A 13,115-nucleotide genomic window follows, 5' to 3' on the forward strand; every position below is an offset into this window, starting at 1 on the left:
TATGAATTAACGTACCCAATTAAACTGTAATGCTTGTTGAATTTATTTTCTGGTAGAAACTTCCTTTTACTCAACACCCTGAGATATTTGGATTACATGAAAATGTTGATATCTCCAAAGATCTTCAACAAACGAAAGTCCTCTTTGAGTCATTGCTTCTCACCCAAGGAGGCTCCAAACAAACAGGATCCTCAGGAAGCACTGACCAGATTCTACTAGAAATTACCAAAGATATTCTCAACAAGGTAATATTTAGCTTAAAATGTGTTTCTTGGAATATAACATAAATCAAAAGGGGACTGAAATGTCAATCTGAAAACTCCAGGTAGCAACATTATGCCTGAGTGAGATACTTTGCTTTTCTGAACATTAGTTTCCAAACTAGAAAAGTGGTGATGATAGTGCCACCTGTGTAAGGTTCTTGTGAACATTCAGGGTATCATTAATTTGAAGCGCTTTGCATAATGCCTGGCAAATATAAAGTTCCTAGTAACTAGAGTTGTGGAGCTACTGAATATATGATTTCTTATCATTTCTAAATAAAAATGGCGGACCTACTCTTTTTTTAAATGGGGGAAACTGTCTGAACTTGCTGGTTCAAGAATGGAATGCTGGTTAATCTATACCTTCAGAAGTGAGGAGGCACAGGGAGGTAAGAGCAGCACTAAATTAGCATCTACAGCTTCTCCCCCCATACTGCATTCCAGTGTACTTAGCCCTGGGAGAATGGAATGGTGCTCTCTTTCCTCACTTTTTTCTGCCTTACATTGAATAAGGAACTACTAAGAGGACTTTATAGCCCCAAGCAGAGATCTTCACAGCTCCTCTCCAGGATGAGCACTATAATTATCCCCGGGTTTCAGCATCAGGCACTCTGACAGAGCACAGCCTGACCCTGCTCCATCTGCCTTGGCACCTAGTCTCCTCTCCCAGTCTGTGTCCTTGCCTTACACCACTCCTTAAGGAGAGCCGACTCGGACCTAGAAGCTTCAGTCTGGCTGTAGCCACTGGAGACAAGTAGTGAGCATCATTGCCTGCTGCCCTAGTGTGAAAGCACACTAGCCTTCTCCCGCCTCTACCTGTGGACTGCTACTTCTCACCCCAGACCCTCCTGCTTGTGTGATTTATGTCTCTGGGGAAAGGTTCTTGTCCTCCCCAAATGGTGGCTCTTACAAGACCCCGGTAAGAAGTTACCTGGCCGTGGCATGTGGGACTTAATTGGGGTAGATGGTTGTGCTGACCAACCACTGGCGTCATACTTTGAATGATGCTGCCTCGTGTGACTTAGAATTCTTTTGCACCACCAAGGGCCATCACGTGGGGACACTCTGGGTGCTCAACTTTTTAGTTTGGCACCTTCCTCATAGGGAAATTTCTCGTAGGGAAATTCCTCTAAGAGTGCAAACGCCAGTGTCAGGGGGCTTGCTCATACCCCCAAGGTCCTTGTTATCACTTCTTCTCAACCATCTCTGAGATGCCTCATTAAAATCAGATACTCAGTGACTTTCTTTCTCCCTAAGCCCTGGAACCTTGCTACACTTACACATTAATTATTTGGTAGTGGTGTAAACAAAGCTATTTTGAGCCTGTTGATAATTTGTTGAAATAAATATAAAACAGTTGTGAAATGATATATCAGTTTTATTAATGGAAAATAAAATCCAATTTACAAAAGAAAATTACACAGCTTTTTAGAAATATATATCTTCTACTCAGTGCTATATCCTATAGGGAAGAGCATGGGCCTTAGTGTTAGAGATCTATGGATTTAAACAGATTGCTTCTGAATTGTGTACCTTTAGGCATTTATTTCACCTCTCTGTACTTAAATGTTCTCATCTATAAAATGGAGATAATAATGGCCACCTGAAACTGTATGGCAAGGATTACATAATATTTGGAAAGCACTTAACATAATTCTTGGCACATAGTAAATGCCTAATGTTAACTATTATTGATATAGCCGAATGACACTGTTCATTTTGAGAGTAATATGTGATCTTCAAATTTTATTCTCTTAGCTACCAAGTGACTTTGACATTGAATCAGCACTGCTCAAGTATCCTGTGAGATATGAAGAGAGCATGAATACTGTGTTAGTGCAAGAAATGGAAAGATTTAACAAGTAAGGAGCTCTACACCCAGTGATTCAGAAAGCTACCAGCCAAAGTTGATAAAAAGATACACCAGTATTGAATCAAAATTTTAAGAAAAAATTATCAAAACTTGCCATTTTGTTAGAATTTGTCTCCTTTTTTAGAGTTGCATGCTGCCCCAGAAGGGAGCATACCTTTTCTAATGTAAAAATGATGATGAAAAAAGAGATCTGGTTAAAAATATTCATTAATTGTAATTTTTCATCCATCCATTGCTCTTCTCCTCAGGAAATAAAGCTGGAATGCCCTTTATCTAAGCCTATGTGTAGATACATATTTAGTCATTTTTATGCCCACTTTCTTCCTAAGTCTAATCTAGATTGGTTAGGTACCCTAAAATAGCAAGCAGATTATTTGCTTTGAATTTTTAAATTGAATTTTCTAAAGCTCAATACTGGCTTAAGGAATGGAGAATTGTTTTGATTATGAATTTTGTAGTGTTTCCAAGTTTAACTTTCCAGACTTTTTAAAATAAGACATATTAAAACCCTATGATGCCTTAATGAATTTAGTATCTCTTATACAAAGACTTATACATCTTATACATCTAGACTTGCCTGGTGGCTCAGTTGTAAAGAATCTGCCTGCCAATGTAGGAGACATGGGTTTTGAACCCTGGGTCAGGAAGACCCCCTGGAGAAGAAAATGGCAACCCACTCCAGTATTCTTCCTTGGCAGATGCCATGGACAGAAGAGCCTGGCAGGCTACAGTCCGTGAGATCACAAAGAATCAGACACGGTTGAGCAACTAAACAGCAACAACGATACAAAGACCATATGTGTTTGTACATAATAACATATTGTCTCTCAGTTGTTTAGGCTTATAGCCTAAAACCCTCACTTGAGGTATATTTATGATGTTCTTAGAATTTGGGGCCTAAGTGAGAAGCAAAGTACTTGTAAGGGTATGAATGAATATACACTTTAGATTTTTATGCAGTGTTTCCAAAGTTTCAACCATTGCATTGTCCCTTTATAACTTTTCCCATATTTGCATGTCACCTGTAACATTATTTACCTGATATTTTTCCTTAAATAATTCTCTGTTTAAATTAGCCTGGTCTTAAGCAATAATACCCAGAAAGCAATTTTGATGTGCAAGTTATATTATTTTCTATATTTAAAATGCATATGTAATAATTAAAATGAAAAATGTTCATCCAAGTATCACCTAAAATTACCTTACATTATGAAGTGGGAGGTGACCAAATTTTGGGAAATACTCCCATAAAACCGTGAATGATATCCTGCTCTTTCTTCTGGATAGACTGTATATTGATATTTATTATCATATATATGATGATGACACAATTGCTTTCCTTGCAGCTTAATTAAAACTATACGCAACACTCTACGGGACCTTGAAAAAGCTATTAGGGGTGTGGTCGTGATGGATTCTGCGTTGGAGGCACTGTCTGGCAGTCTGCTTGTTGGAAAGGTTCCGGAAATATGGGCACAACGCTCATACCCAAGTCTTAAACCCCTAGGAAGTTACATCACAGATTTTCTAGCCCGGTTGAACTTTTTACAGGTTAAAAGTTATATATAATTTATACATACTATTTCATTTTTCTGCTTGACTGAAGAGATACTAGAAATTGCCCGTGGTCACTTGAATGTCTCTGAGTTAGATGAAATGGATAAGTAGTTTCATGGTAATCTAACCGAAATTTTAGAATATTGAGAAGTACACGTATTTGAAAGTTATTAAAATGTTACCCAAACTCAAGTAATACGTGACAGTTATATTTCTGAAGATTCTGTTTGTGGTTTCTGTGACCACAACTTGGTCTTATGATTTTGATGCTGACAGCAAATCACAAAAAGAGCCTGAGGCTTGGATTAATCAGTAATTGGCCATTATATAGAAATCAGTGCATCTTATCTCTTATCTCATAAAGCCAGGGAAAAGGTGAGTGCTTTGAAATCTCTAAACCCTTCACCCCCCAAACTCACAGGTAAAGGATATGTAGGCAGCACAGTGTTTTCCTCCACAGCTCCTCTGCTTCTCCCCACCCTATGGTTGATGCTTACATGGGGCTAGTTGGTGGGGAGAGCCCCCAGAATACATTTTGGAAATTCATATATATGATCTTTCAGTTTTCAGTTGCCCCTTTATTATATGAAAGCTCTATTAGTTTTACTACAGAAGCTAATAATAAAACAGCCATATTTGTGAAGATGTGGATAGAGAGGCTTTCTCATAAACATCCCTTTTTAATTTTTGCCAATCTGATAGGTCAGTCATATCTTATTGTTTCAAGTTGAGTTTCTTTGATTTTTAGTGAGTCTGTGCTTCTTTTTGTATGTGTACTTGCCATTTGTATTCATATCTTCTCCTGTGAATTGCTATTCATCTCCTTGATCAATTTTTCATTGGACTATTTTTGTTTCTTTTTATAAAAATTTTAAAGGTTACTTTCCATTTACAGTTATTACCAAATGTTGGCTTTATTCTCCATGTTGTACCAATATCCTTGAGCCGGTCTTAGCACCCAATAGTTTGTGCTTCCCAGTCATCCATCCCTATACTGCTGCCTGTCCCTCCAACTGGCAACCACTAGTTCTCTATTTTTGTGAGTCTGCTTCTTTTTTTTTTTCTGCTATATTTACTTAGTTTGTTGTATTTTTTAGATTCCATATATAAGTGACATCATACAGTATTTGTCTTTCTTTGTCTGACTTATTTCACTTAGCATAACATGTTTCAAGTCCATCTTTGTTGCTTCAAATGGCAAAATTTTATTCTTTTTAATGGCTAAGTAGCATTCCATTGTATGTGTATACCCGGTCTTCTTTATCTATTGTTGGGCACTTAGGCTGCTTCCACATATTAGCAATCGTACATAATGCTGCTATGAACATTGAGGTGCATGAATCTTTTCAAATTAGTGTGTTTTTTTCCCCCAATATATATCCTAGAGTGGAGTTTCTGGGTCATATGTTAGTTCTCTTTTTTAGTTATTTGAGAAACCTCCATACTGTTTTCCATACTGCCTGCATCAATTTACATTCCCATCAACTGTGTACAAGGGTTCCCTTTTCTTCACATCTTCGCCAACATTTGTTATTTATGTTCATTTTGGTGATAGCCGTTCTGACAGGTGCAGGGTGGTATCTCATTGTGGTTTTGAATTTGCATTTCTGTGATGATTAGTGATGTTGAGCATCTTTTCATGTACCTGTTGACCATCTGCATCTGCTGTTCGGAAAAATGTCTGTTCAGTTCTTCTGCCCATGCTTTAATTGGGCTGTTTGTTTGATGTTGAGGTGTATGAACTACTTATATATGTTGGGTACTAATCTCCTATTGGTCGTATCAATTGCAAATATTTTCTCCCATTCAATAGGTTGTCTTTTCATTTTATTGATAGTTTCTTTTTATATGCAAAAACTTTTAAGTTTAATTAGGTCCCATTTGTTTATTTTTGCTTTTATTTCTTTTACTTTAGGAGACAGATTCGAAAAAATCTGCTGTGATTTATGTGCAAGCATGTTCTGCCTGTGTTTTCCTCTAGGAGTTTTATACTGTGTGGTCTTACATATAGGTCTTTAATGCATATTGAGTTTATTTTTTTTGTATGGTGCTAGAGAATGTTCTAATCTCATTCTTTTACATGTGGCTATCCAGTTTTCCTAGTAACAATTATTGAAGACACTGTCTTTTCACCTCCTAATGATTCTTAGAATTAACAAATTAAACAAATGAGTGGTCTGGAGTTTTTTCCCCCCCTTTTCTCATTTCTCTCTCACCGTTCACCCTGCTTATCTTCCTTTCCTCCAGCCTGTGCCTTTTTTTTTTTTTTAAGTTTTTTGCACACTGGCTGGAATCTCAGATTAAATCCAGGATCCAACATTTAGTATGTATGTGACTTTGAAGAAGATACTCATCTTTTTGCACCCTGATTTCCTTATTGGCAAAATAGGAGGAATAATACCTAACTCACTGAATTAGGAACTAAATGAGGTGATGCATGTAAATCACCTAGCTCCTGGCATACACTAAACAGTAAATGATAGCTAATTCAGAGATTTTATGGTTATGTAAGTAGCTGACCCAGACATTCATGACATTCTTGGCTAAATGAAGACCTGAAGTGAGCAAGGGAATGTTCTGTATACTTGCTTTCTGGGTTCTTACAGCTTTCTCTGCATGGTGCTCGTTCTGCCTGGCTTGTACCCTTACTGAGCTCCATCTCTTTCTTTACCTCTTCTTGATCTGGCAGCTTGTACAGTTGCAACATCTCCAGCAGTGGTTTGTTCTCTTCTTCCCAGGAAGCAAAGCTGATTCCTTCCCATAGTGTGCTGCTCACTCAGAGACAAAGTTCATTTTATTGATTCATCTGTTCATTCAAATGTGAATTGAGACTCACTTTGTCAAAAGCATCTTGTCGTTAGACAGGGTTGCCAGGTTGCCTTCAGTTTGCCAATAGCCCTCAGATGACAACCTGTGTAATTCAGTATAGTAAGGGATGTGTCATAAAAGACCAACATGTAAAATGCTCTGGGAATTCAAAAAAGGGAGAGAGTTTTTTTAACATAAGAAAGCAGTTGGTTTGTAGCATGTGAGCTGGTCTAAAGGATGAATGGTTTTGAACACTGCAAATAAAGGAAGAGGGCTTAGAGACAGACACCTGTAGGATGAAAGACAGTATATCATTTAGGATTGATTATTTAGTAAAATTTTTGATGAAAGCAAAAATTAAATTCATTCCCTCATGTAACTGAAAAATCCAGGGAGTAAAGTGACTCCAGGCAGCTTTTTACCTGGGGTGCAAATGCAGTTACCTGATCCTGGCATCTTGCCCTTCATCGCTTGGCTTCAGTCTCTGTGGGTTAACTCCACTCTATGTTCTTGTTTGATGGCAGCAGGATAGCAATAGAAGCTCTGGCCTCATATCCATAAAACTGTTTAGAGTGAATCTTTTTCCTCAGAAGTCCCAGCAAGAGTCTGTACATCTCTGGCTTTGATTGGGTTACATGTCCATTCCCGAATCAGTCACTATGACTGGAGTATGATCAGCTTGGCATGAATCACATGTCCACTCCAGAAGGTAGAGCTCCACCACCAGAGTGGTGTTTCAGTTTAAATGTTAGGAGGATCCATCCCATAGAGGGATATACGAGTCATGCCACTTTAAGATGAACAGAAAAAATAACAGACATTTACCAACTGCAGAGAAGAGGCCACCATTTGATCAGAATGTCAGATGTTTAAAGGGGAACTAAAAGGGATACATATATAAATACAATTTGGGACCAGCTTATGAAGTATCTTGAATGGGAGACTTGAGGTGTTTTAGGCTTTACTTTGGTAGGGTAGTAGTAGATCACTGAAGTATTATATGAGATGTTGAGCCATCCAAACCATGCATGGAGAGGTGTACTCTGGCAGCATCATTACAGATGTATTGAGCAGAGAAAGGGAAGAAACAAAAAGAGGTACACATGATTGGGAAAGAAGACCAGTATACCTAAAGTGGAGCCAGAATCGTGGTGTGGAGGCAGGGAGGTTAAGAGAATCAAGGAATTGGAACCAATACATGAGGGCTGTAGTTAGACAATATATAGGATTTCTAAAGATGGTTGCTTTTAATGTTCATCGCAGCACTGTTTATAATAGCCAGGACATGGAAGCAACCTAGATGTCCATCAGCAGATGAATGGATAAGAAAGCTGTGGTACATATACACAATGGAGTATTACTCAGCCATTAAAAAGAATACATTTGAATCAGTTCTAATGAGGTGGATGAAACTGGAGCGTATTATACAGAGTGAAGTAAGCCAGAAAGAAAAACACCAATACAGTATACTAACGCATATATATGGAATTTAGAAAGATGGTAACAATAACCCTGTATACGAGACAGCAAAAGAGACACTGATGTATAGAACAGTCTTATGGACTCTGAGAGAGAGGGAGAGGGTGGGAAGATTTGGGAGAATGGCATTGAAACATGTAAAATATCATGTATGAAACGAGTTGCCAGTCCAGGTTCGATGCACAATCCTGGATGCTTGGGGCTGGTGCACTGGGACGACGCAGAGGGATGGAATGGGGAGGGAGGAGGGAGGAGGGTTCAGGATGGGGAACACATGTATACCTGTGGCGGATTCATTTTGATATTTGGCAAAACTAATACAATTATGTAAAGTTTAAAAATAAAATTAAAAAAAAGAAAAAAAAAAGCTTTTGAGTGGGATTAAGTAATATAGTAAGCCCTCAAATAATTTACATTTGTCTTTTTACAGAAGATTTTAATCTTTCACAACAAATAACATTTGTTTTATTCAGGTTAGTGTTAAATTTAGTTTGAATTTCCCAAGAAGAGTAACTAGAAGGGATGAAAGGTAGGAGGGCCAATAAAGGTTGTATGTTTGGTGTCAGGAAAGAGAGTTCCATGATGGAAAGTGTGGGCAGCATACACAGAAACCAGAATCAGTAATTGTATGTCAGGTAATTCTCGAATAAGTAAAAGGAACATAATGTTTGTTTTTCCTTTATAGGACTGGTATAATTCAGGAAAACCTTGTGTGTTTTGGCTCTCAGGCTTCTTTTTTACCCAAGCCTTTTTAACTGGAGCAATGCAGAATTATGCCCGAAAATATACCATCCCTATTGACTTACTGGGATATGAATTTGAGGTACAGTAAACTCCTTAAACTCCAGAGCATATCATTACTTCAAAGGCATGTATTTAAGCAAGGAGGACATGAAGAATTCATATTTGTATTGCCCATTGCAAATAATTCTTCTTCTTTCCATTCTTTGTATTTATGAAGAAAGTATATAGTATTTGCCTTGCTGTCTCCATAAGGGAATTTTTATACATCTCAATATTCAGTTCAAATAATCCAACACTGCTTTTCTATTTTAGCAGAAATCAATATGATGTACAGTAAAACCAGATAAAATACTTTAAAAAGAACTGTATTATTTTAAAATTACATTTCACTGAGAAAAAAGTATAGTTTAAGAAGCTATTATATGGACAAGTTTCTCTGAATGTGTTCTGAAAATTTAGGTAATACTTTCTTTATGAGACATTTACTTAGGGAGGAAATCTCTACTAGCTTTTGTTTCTGCCTTCAGGTTATTCCTTCTGATACCTCTAAGGAAGCACCGGAAGATGGTGTTTATATCCACGGATTATATCTTGATGGAGCCCGCTGGGATAGAACAAGGTCAGTAGTTTCAACTGCAAAGACTCTTTAGTTGTAGCTGAATCATAGGTGAGATAAGCTGTCTGCTGCCATTCACCCCTGCTATCCTCCACAGCCAAAAGGCTTCTCCTAGAGAATATGACAAGTAATAATATTAGAATTCTTGCCATAAATCATTATTCAGGCAGGCTGCAGCAGTTAGTAAGTAATTTTAAGTTCTGAACAATTTTGAGTTAATATTTCAATGGACTTACCAGTAGAAAAGTTGAATTATTTTCCTTCTTCTGTTTTATGAGTTAACTTCTGTTTTTTAATGTGTAGGAGCACCTCACTTTTAAATAGTTTACAGTTATAGTACAGTTCCCATTTCTAATGGTGAATGGAAAACTTTTTCTTATATTTTGATGACATAATAAATAAATATTTAGAATAAATACTGAGGGAATGCCCTGGCTGTCCACTGGTTAGAACTTGGCACTTTCACTGCAGTGGCCCAGGTTCAATCCCTGGTTGAGGAACTAAGATCCCACAAGACATGTAGCACAGCCAAAATAAATAAATACTGAATTTCCAGCATAGGAAACTAATCAATGCTTAGATTTGTGCATGTGTGTGTGTGTGTGTCTATGTAGACAGATAAGAAAGAAAGATTATTTCCCTTGGAGCTCTGCTCTTTAACAATCTATTACTTAGCATAATCTTCTATTTCCAGAGTCAGGGTTAGACTTTCCTATCAAGGAAGGGTTAAAAGTCAAGGCAGGGAAAGTTGCTTAAGAAGGAGCATGAAGTCAACATCAGTCATTATCAGAGAAATGCAAATCAAAACCACAATGAGGTACTGTCTCACTCCAGTCAGAATGGCTGCTATCCAAAAATCTACAAACAATAAATGCTGGAGAGGGTGTGGAGAAAAGGGAACCCTCTTACACTGTTGGTGGGAATGCAAACTAGTACAGCCACTATGGAGAACAGTGTGGAGATTCCTGAAAAAACTGGAAATAGAACTGCCTTATGACCCAGCAATCCCACTGCTGGGCACACACACCCAGAAAACCAGAATTGAAAGAGACACGTGTACCCCAGTGTTCATCGCAGCACTGTTTATAATAGCCAGGACATGGAAGCCACCTAGATGTCCATCAGCAGGCGAATGGATAAGAAAGCTGTGGTACATATACACAAAGGAATATTACTCAGCCATAAAAAAGAATACATTTGAATCAGTTCTAATGAGGTGGATAACACTGGAGCCTATTATACAGAGCGAAGTAAGCCAGAAAGAAAAACATCAATACAGTATACTAACAGATATATGGAATTTAGAAAGATGGTAACGATAACCCTATCTGCGAGATAGCAAAAGAGACACAGATGTATTGGACAGTGTTTTGGACTCTGTGGGAGAAGGCGAGTGTGGGATGATCTGAGAGAATAGCACTGAAGCACGTGTATTATCATATGTGAAACAGATCGCCAGTTCAGGTTTGAGGCATGAGACAGGGTGTCATTGCTGGTGCACTGGGATGACCCTGAGGGATGGGGTGGGGACGGAGGTGGGAAGGGGGTTCAGGATGCGGAACACATGTAAACCCATGGCTGATCCCTGTCAATGTATGGCAAAACCTACTACAATATTTTAAAGTAATTAGCCTCCAATTAAAATAAATTAAAAAAAAAGGCACATGAAGGTGGTTCTACAGAGATGGTTCTAAGACTGGGATATGAGGAGAGTTAGCTGCACATAGCTCATGTGATTATTTCTCTTCATTTTCTTCATTCTCATGATGTTTCTCTTAACTTACTTTTTCCTATATATGTATTCATCTTTTCATTTCTTTCTTCCTTCCATCTTATAAGCAAACAAATATGCAATGTAACATAGGAACGATAAACTACATTTTCTACATAGAAAGCTCTGTTTGAATCCTGACACTGGCACTTAAGAACTCTGTTACTGTGAGAAAAGCACTCAGCCTCTCTGAGTCTCCACTCTTCATTTGTGAAATAGGAATTGGAATGGGGCCAAGACTATTGTGAAGGTCAAATATAACAGCAGAGTGTCTGCCTCATGGACATTACTTTTAAAGTGGCAGTAATTGATATTTGTCCACTATTTAACACATTACCTTTCCATAATTTTCTTCTGTTTTTATCAATTCTTCATTGCCTTTTACTTGGTTTTGTTTTGACATTTTTTTCCCTGCATATCTCTGGTCCTCTCTTGTATTAAAAGCCAATTTCTAAGTCACAATTTCTAAGATGCAGATTTCGTTTTACTTCTAATAAACATCTATCAATTTCTCTTCACAGTGGATTGCTTGCTGAACAGTACCCCAAACTTCTGTTTGACCTGATGCCCATCATATGGATAAAACCAAGTAAATATATTTCTAACAAAACTTTGTAGAGTTGTATGGAGCATAATGATAGATATTTTTAACTGCTTTCCAAATAAGTCTCTGCTTAGACCTATTAGAATTTGTTCAATTATAGTAAATACTGATTTAATGTTTATATTGGAAATATATTATTCCCCCTTTTTGTGTTGCATTTTTATTATTTTATGACTATTATTTCACCTCTTTTTGCTCTTATCACATGGGATATAACATTTTCTTTGGCCCTCCCCTTCACTTCTCCTTTTTCCAAGTCTAGAGCTTCCCATCAATATTTTGATTCTGAAGTGCCTTTGTACACATCTTAGAGACACAAACAGGTTTGACACATAGTCTCCAGTTATTCACTAGAGTCTTCTGGCTATAAGAAACTCCTACGCCTAGGAATCAGCCAGGTGACCTAAGCCACTAGGGGTGGAGACCAGCTTTGCCCCCTTGTAAAACCTACTTGCTTCCTCCTTTTTGCCATCATCATTTTCCCACAAAATGTGAACAATTGAGGTTCATTCTTTTGTCCTTCCTCTCTATTTTTTTAAAATTTTCAAATAACTGTAAATGAAAACATTTACAAATCACCCATTTACCATTCAACCTATTAAGTGTTTTGATTTCTAAAGTAGTTCATTTATAACTATGATGTGGCCTCAGTTTAGAAAGATTCCTAATATCTCATATCTGGCTTTGCAAGGATTGTGTAGAGATTCTTTTTGTGAGTTAGTGTATATTTCTGAGTAATAACCTGGTGAAAACTAATAGTAACTTCAATTTCTTCTAATTTATGGATTTCTTATATTAGAACTCTAAGCAACTGTGTTTCTCTTTTTGCGTCTCCCCCATCACCTATGCTGTGTTTTGTTTCTCCTTCTTATCTCCTAAGTCCTCTTGAGTGATCAAGAGGACTAAGTGATCAGGTCTTTAAAATCACGTACCATATTGAAATCACTTACCTTGTTTCATAACCATAATTATATGCCAACTATAAAAAAAGAAAAGCCAAAACAACTTTAAAATATTCAAATATCATAATCATGATCTGAGATTTAGTACTGGTCATTTTATTACAAGATAAATAGTTGTTCTTTTAGTACAGTGACTGTTTTTCCTTTATCAAATGACTATTTCCTTTTTTTTCAAGCTGTAAAGTCTAAGATCGTGAAGTCGAATGCCTATGTCTGTCCTCTTTACAAGACAAGTGAACGTAAAGGAACTCTTTCCACCACAGGACATTCTACTAACTTTGTAATTGCAATGTTGTTGAAAACAGACCAACCTACTCAACACTGGATCAAACGTGGGGCTGCTTTGCTTTGTCAATTAGATGACTAAATTGGACAACTTAATAAAACATCTGAAAGAAGTTACAAAAAATATTGCCTTTGCTTACTTGAAAATATATA

General features: G+C 37.3%; 1 protein-coding gene across 10 annotated transcripts in view; it reads left to right on the plus strand.

The window, feature by feature from the left end:
- DNAH12 (dynein axonemal heavy chain 12) overlaps positions 1-13,086 on the plus strand; it is a 190,347-nt gene extending 177,261 nt beyond the window's left edge. For 8 of the 10 annotated variants that reach the window (XM_025272195.3, XM_044934354.2, XM_044934353.2 and 5 more), the window contains 7 exons: positions 57-245; positions 2,022-2,125; positions 3,483-3,687; positions 8,666-8,803; positions 9,252-9,343; positions 11,633-11,700; positions 12,854-13,086. In XM_025272195.3, the coding sequence (XP_025127980.3) occupies positions 57-245; positions 2,022-2,125; positions 3,483-3,687; positions 8,666-8,803; positions 9,252-9,343; positions 11,633-11,700; positions 12,854-13,044 (987 nt within the window). In that variant the 3' untranslated portion in view covers positions 13,045-13,086. Of the gene's footprint in view, positions 1-56; positions 246-2,021; positions 2,126-3,482; positions 3,688-4,588; positions 4,733-8,665; positions 8,804-9,251; positions 9,344-11,632; positions 11,701-12,853 lie in introns of those variants that run through there. The other 2 variants (XR_003105572.3, XM_044934356.2) reach the window with 2 other exon arrangements.
- Positions 13,087-13,115: the final 29 nt, after the last annotated feature.

This window comes from Bubalus bubalis, chromosome 21 (genome assembly GCF_019923935.1).
Source record: "Bubalus bubalis isolate 160015118507 breed Murrah chromosome 21, NDDB_SH_1, whole genome shotgun sequence".
NCBI classification, from domain to species: Eukaryota; Metazoa; Chordata; class Mammalia; order Artiodactyla; family Bovidae; genus Bubalus; species Bubalus bubalis.